Source organism: Gekko japonicus, unplaced genomic scaffold (genome assembly GCF_001447785.1).
Source record: "Gekko japonicus isolate JY-2015 unplaced genomic scaffold, Gekko_japonicus_V1.1 scaffold204, whole genome shotgun sequence".
Taxonomy (NCBI): domain Eukaryota; kingdom Metazoa; phylum Chordata; class Lepidosauria; order Squamata; family Gekkonidae; genus Gekko; species Gekko japonicus.
This window is the reverse complement of record NW_015159716.1, coordinates 161,150-167,955: the sequence shown is the minus strand read 5'-3', so window position 1 is coordinate 167,955 and position 6,806 is coordinate 161,150. Positions and strand designations below refer to the sequence as shown.

General features: G+C 49.3%; 1 protein-coding gene across 1 annotated transcript in view; it reads right to left on the bottom strand.

The window, feature by feature from the left end:
* Positions 1-654: 654 nt before the first annotated feature.
* The window catches only part of LHFPL4 (lipoma HMGIC fusion partner-like 4), an 84,368-nt gene continuing 78,216 nt past the window's right edge, over positions 655-6,806 (bottom strand). Inside the window, exon 3 of the mRNA XM_015416150.1 lies at positions 655-703. Coding sequence (XP_015271636.1) covers positions 690-703 — 14 coding nt within the window. The 3' untranslated portion in view covers positions 655-689. The remainder of the gene's footprint in view (positions 704-6,806) is intronic.

Sequence of the window (6,806 nt, the reverse complement as noted above, 5' to 3'; positions counted from 1 at the left end):
TGAGAAGTTCTGGTGGCTGCAATCCCCAAAGATAAAAGGGGATTTGGGCTCACCATACCCTGTTCAGAGACGATTCAATTTACACACAAAAGTATCAAATGGGCCAGTCCTAGGTGCTGGGTTGGCCCCAGGCTGGGGGACGGGAATGGGTTAAGTTGCTGAAAGGTTAAAAATGGGAGAAAGACGAGGCGAGGAGGTGGGCCCCTGGCACAGTCTGTTGCAGCACTGTCATCTTGGCACCAGGTCTTGAGAAGAAGGGCACGGGGTGTGTGTGTGGCATGGGGTCATAGTGGCAGCTTTTCCCAGAAAGGTTCGACTCCCTTCGAAAGAATGTTAAAAATTCCAGGGATGTCCTTCCTTTCAACTCAAAATTGCAGTTAATGTATTTCTTTCCCCCCCCAAAAAAGCGGCAAGTTCAAGATGGGTGAGGGTATCTGTGTTGAACTTCCCTCCATTAGCAACCGGTCAGCAGAAAGGCGGGGGCCAAAGCTGGCGAATCATGAGGGCCGGACATGGCACACAGGTGAGGTCGGCAGATTCTGAGGCTTTTTGAGTCTGATGAGGATTCCTTTTTCCAGCAGCAAAGGAAAGGTGGTGGGGGCACGTGGGATGGGGGCGGAGAAGGAGAGAGAGAGAGAGAGAGTCCAGTCCAGATACCGATAAGAGAGAGGGGGAGCCTCCTGCCTCTTCTACATTATATCCTCTGTGGAGAAAATGCAGAGTGTCAGCAATAGACAAGATGCCACATCCATCAGCTCTGTGAGCAGTGCGGTGTGTACTCGCAAGCACCAAAACGAAAAAGACTGACTAACATGATCCTGCATCGACATTAACTGAAGCCTGCACTGTGAAAATCTAACAGCTGGAGAATCGTATTCATGATGCAATGAACATTATGCCAGGTCCAGGGGAGTATTTAGTAGCATTCCTAATCAATCTGTGGGACACTGTTCATTATGTTTGGGGCCAGCAAACCCCAGGGTAGGACTGTATCTTATGTAACATTGGACTAGATTTAAATGTGAACGGATTGTTTATTATTTATTTAATTCATTTATAACCCACGTTTCTCCACAATGGAGACCCAAAACGGCTTACATCATTCTCCGTTTTATCCTCACAACAACCCTGTGAGGAATGTTAGGGTGAGAGAGTGTGACTGGCCCAAGGTCACCCAGTGGGCTTCCATTGTACCGAGTGGGGGTTCGAATCTTGGTCTTCCAGATATTAATTCAAAACTCTTAACCACTACACCACACTGCATTGCTACTTCTCTCTTAATTGTATTTGTATAAAATTAAACCAATAAATAAAAAACAGAAAATGCAATGCTTTGCAGAGTGGGCACTGCACAGCAGACTAAGATTTCTGCTTCTGCTACACCCAATCCTGTGGAAGTACAAGGTCTGTACTCCTGGACACTGGGAAACGCTACTCCCCTTTGGAGACTTTCAAGCTCCATTTTGCACTCATAAGGCCTAGAAGCATATTTTAAACACGTCCCCTTAACCAGAACGGAGGACCAAACTGCATGCGATACTGGTGTTCTTAGGGACTGGAATGCCTAATGAAAAAGCAGCCATGGGGGCAGGGGGCGGAAGGAGGGCAGTTGGTTTAGTTTCCCTCCTTGTGCTGATTCCACAAGAAAAATGCCTTCCCTCTCTCAGAGTTTCAATCCTGAGTATGAGTGGGGGGGGGGCACAATACAGGTGAATGTCTTTCTTTAAAGAAACAGACCTTAAGACAGCCAACGAGTGGAAGGGCAAGGAGAGAATTTTCAGTCAGGAGAATGGCACAGATGAAAGATGTTAAATCTCTCTTACTTAGTGCCATGACCTGACCCATATAAACCCTTCCCCCTGTCTGCGTGGCTGATGCCTATAGCCAAATTATACAATTTTATTCTGTTCATTTATATGCCGCCTTTCTCCCCTGTGGGGACCCAAAACAGCTTACATAATTATCTTCCATTTTCCCCTCACAACAACCCTGTGATGTAGGTTAGGCTGAGAGTGCATGCCTGGCCCAAGGTCACCCAGTGAGGTTCCATGGCTCAAGGTGGGATTTGAACCTGGGTCTCCCAAATACTAGTCCCAACACTCTAAACCACTACACTGGCTCACAATGGTAGTTCCCAGTTATGAAACCCTAGTATCCCTAGATTTGGATGCTGAATTCTTATGCATGCACAGAATCATGGGATGCATATAGTCTTGAAGGAAGGGTCACCAGGACCAGTGTAGGAAGAGGCAGACTCCCCATCAAGCCTATGCTTTAAGTTCCCTGCAGGCAAAGTTGCTTTTGTGTCTTTGTTCCAAAGGGGATACCCTAGGCCAGGAGCTAGAGCAAAGGTGCTGCCCTCCCATTCCTTTTGCTAAATTGAACTCTAAACAGGTCCTGAAGCAAACTGGTGGTGGAGAAGGACAACAGCCCATGCAGGAGACAAGAGGCTTTGTGCATGCAGGCACTTGCTCAAAGCTCTAGCCACTTCTGTCTGAAATAGAGAACGTGATCAACTTGGAAGCAGCCCGTAGAGCACAAGATTAGGGATGGGCACAAACTGGCTCATGAACTAAAGTTCCTGATGAATTTTAGCCAGTTCATGCTGTATTAAGTCAAGTTCATGGCAGGTCGCCTAGCATGAACTTTCCATGAACTTCAAGATGTTCTTGAGTGTAGACATTCCCAGACAGACTGTCTATATGCCATCAAAATGTTTAGAGAGCTTCAAATCAACAACTTGGAGAGCATGTAGAGGAGCATCCAGGGGAGGTTCCCTTCGACTGATGTCTCTAGCTTGCACAGGATCTGTTCTAAGCACTCCTGAACCTCAGTCATTTTGACAGCTGCAGGAGTGTATAGAATGGATCCTGTGCAAGCTAGAGATACCAGACTAACAGTGGACCTTCCCCCCAGATGCTCCTCTACATGCCCTCCAAGTCTGGTGTCTCTAGCCTGCACACGATCTGTTCTATACACTCCTGAACCTGCGCCTGTCAAAACGACAGCCGACCAAACTCACAGGGAATCTCTGGCTGACTCCTCTACCTGCTCTCCAAGTTTGGTAAGGAATGGGTTTATGGGTTCCAAGTTACAGGCTGTCATTTCCCCAGAAAGCACTTTCCTGGGGGCCCTTTCTTTGGGGGTCCTTAATTCAATCTCACCAGACTTGGCAGGTAGAAGAGAGTCAACCAGAGATCCCCTGAAAGTTTGGTGTCTCTAGCATGTTGGGGGGCTGTTTTACCGCCTCACAAGCCTCATGATCCAAACTAGTTTATGAGGTGGCCAAAAATTCATGATGGTCTGTAGTTCGTGAACAGAGCACATCACGAACCACAAACTGAACTGAACTGTATTTTCCTGGTTTGTGCTCATCCCCACACAGGATTTCTTGCATGTAGCTTAGCTGCATTGACCAGGAGGAATCTCTCACTCCCTCATGCCCTTTGGGAAAAGGCATATCATGGGGCATTCTGGATACCAGTTTGGTGCAGTGGTTAGGAGTGTGGACTCTAATCCGGGAGAACCGGGTTTGATTCCCGACTTCTCCACATGCAGCTGCTGATGTGACCATGGGCCAGTTACAAGTTCTCTCAGACATGTTCTCTCAAGGGCAGTTCTCAAGAGAGCTCTCTCAGCCCCACCTACTTCACAGGGTGTCTTTTGTGGGGAGGGGAATGGCGATTGTAAGCCGCTCTGAGATTCCTTTGGATAGTGAAGGGCCGGGTATAATGTCCAATATCCTCTTCTTCTTCTTCTACGTGCAAGGCCATATTCCTTGAATGGAGAGATCTAAGGACTGGGATATCTATGATGGGAGGGACCCTCTTTCAGAGTCTCATCAAGACTAGCTGAAACACCCCCACCCCCGAATATCTGACCTTGTGCTGGGAATGCATATATATACATGCATTTTTAAAATTTTGCTCCTGGGACGGAGCCAGTCCTTTCAGACAGCTTAATGGCTGAGTGTTCTCGGGGCTGTCTGGATCGCTAATTTCGGCCTGTCCCAAGTCTATGCTTGGATTTGTCTCCTGTCAGTGCCAGCTCATTGTTCGGCCGTCTGACGTTCTCTGACAGGCCATTCCTCAGGTCTTTTCTCTGCAGAAGACAGTCTGTTTTCCATCCAGTTTGACCCGGCCATGGATGGAGCCAGGTACTTCATCCCCTCCATGGTGGAGCACCTAAACTGAACTGTGACACTCTGCCTTGCCGCTGTTTCCCATACCAGTCTCTGCCTATCCCCCCCTGGCCAGCGCTATGGTCTCCCCCTTCATTCTTCACCTCCTTTTCCTCTAAGGCAGTCCATACCAGTGGGAGCTGTGCCTCAGCCACACGTGTTCTGGCAGAACACGTGTTCTGGCAGAATCAGAGCCTGGCGCAAATCTCTCACCCCTCCCTCTACTGTCAGAAGGGATCCCCACTCTGCACGGAAGCTTGCTGGGTGACCTTGGGCCAGTCACTCTCTTTCAGCAGAACCTACCTCATAGGGTTGTTGTTGGGAGAATAAAAATGGAGGAGGGGAGAAGAATAGGGTAAGCTCCATTAGGAAGCGAGAACAGGGTAAATACTTGAATAAAAGTGAGCCTTGGTTTGGCAGATGTTTTCCTTTGCCTTCCACGTGTGCTGTGCTGCAAGGAATCCCAGCATCTCTCTTTAAATTCTCTGCACTGGACTCCCCAGGGACTTAACTGGGGTTTAAACCGCACATGCACCCCTGTAGTGTAGCAATTAGGAATATGCAGGACTAGGGTTGCCAGACCTCAACAGCGCTCTGGAGTGGGTTGGGAGGGACTTTTCCGGGAGTGGGGAGGGGTGCCACAATGTGCCTACGTCACCCGGAAGTGATGTAGGGATGTCAGGCAGTGACACTCTGGTTTCTGGGCAAAACTCTATGGTAAAATTTTGCCCCCAAAACAGAGTGTTCCTGCCCGATGTCCCTGGTGTGCCTATGTCACTTCTGGGTTACATAGGCACGTTGCAGTTATTTCTGGCTTCTCAGAGGTAAGAGGGGATAATGGGGGGGGTGCCTGAAAGAGGGAGACCCTCGCCCAGGCCAGGGGGTCTGGCAACCCTAGGACCGACACCGAATTTAAGGGGAGAGTCGGCCACAGGCCTCTGGCTGTTGGGTTTCTGAGGCAGGGAACCTCTGCCAAAGAGGAGGTAGCAATGTAGGGGGTTCAAAGACTTCTCTTTTGCATGTGGGAAGACAAAGGAGGAATTCAGAGCCACTGTTATGCGGGTGGAGAAACAGACTTCGTAGAGCCACGGCTTGGGGGGGGGGGGAGAATGTGATAGGTTTGTCCCCCCGCCCCCTTAAACAGCTTTCAACTAGCTGTGATTATTGGCCCTTTTTGAGAAGGGAATCTTGGGAAGGGACTGGAAACGGCAGCCATGTAGGCTTTGGGAGAATTCCGATGAACCGTGTCAGAGGGCAGCCATGCTGGACTGCAGTAGAACAGCAACCTTTATGAGCTCTCAAGAGCCAAAGCTCCCTTTCTCAGGCAGAGTAGAATAACCGGGTCCGATGAAGGGAGCTTTGATTCCCGAAAGCTTACAGCCCGAAACTCTGGTGGGTCTCTAAGGTGCGGCTGGACTCAGCCCTCACTGTCCAGATGAACAGTGCCAGAGGAGCAGGTGTCCCCAAGGGCTGCAGCCAGGGATCCTGGCTTCTTAGAACCCCATTTCCCCCAAGACAAAGAGGAGGGACAGACAAGGGGTAAGACAACCCAAGACAAAAATCTGTGCACAAACATTAGGAAGGACTTGACGAAAAGAGGCCAACAGGCTTACATCCGCCTGAACCTTTCCACAAACAGAAGGACCCCAACCCCATGGCGTGTGACTTTCTCCGTTCATCCCTCCACCCACTGCAGCCCGAAATGGCCCCTGAAATGCTCCTCCAGGGGGACAGCATTAGGAACGGCTTTTCAGAGGGCATCTTGGGCTACGCTGTCGGGGGAGGGGGTGAGACGTGAGAACTGCACGCTCCGCGGACGAAAAAAATCATTCTGTTTGTGGAAATGCTCCCAGCCACAATCACCTCTTTGCACAATACACATGTGGACATAAACGGGACTAGACTAGGCCCACACTAACAGAGGCCACACCAACACAGAGAACTTACCGCGGTGCCAACAAAATCTGTTGAAAATATAAAAAGAGAAAATTAGGGTTGAGCGCCGGCTTCTAGATAGGGTTGCCAACCTCCAGGTGGTCGCTGGAGATCTCCCGCTATTACAACTGATCGCCACGCGACAGAGATCAGCTCGCTGAGAAAATGGCTGCTTTGGGATGTGGACTCCATCACACTAGAAGTCCCTCCCCTCTCCAAATCCCACCCTCTCCAGGCTCCACCCACAAAATCTCCAGGTATTTTCCAACCCAGAACTGGCAACCCTACTTCTAGAGGTTCTCTAGATTTAGGGGGAGGGTTATAAATGCAATTTCCCACTCAAAAGCTTCACTGGGTATTCTAAATGCAGCACTAGTCACTGGCTCTTGATGTTATCTGCGAGTTTTAATGGCAGCAAGAGGCACAGCGTGACCTCTGTGCTTGTGACACTAGTGACTTTTGGCTTGAGCCTAAGCATCATTATTATTATTCAGAAGCAAATAACTATGGAGTTTTTCAGGGTTTGCTTGTAATTCAGTGGGTTTAGGCCTGCAGCTCTTTCTAGTTTTGGGGTTCTTTGTTGCCTTTATAGGCTGAGACTTTCATTCGCTTTAAAAATCCAGCACGGAAGCGCTCCCGTTGAAGAAGAAGAAGAGTTGGTTGTATACCCTGCCCTTCACTACCAGAAAGA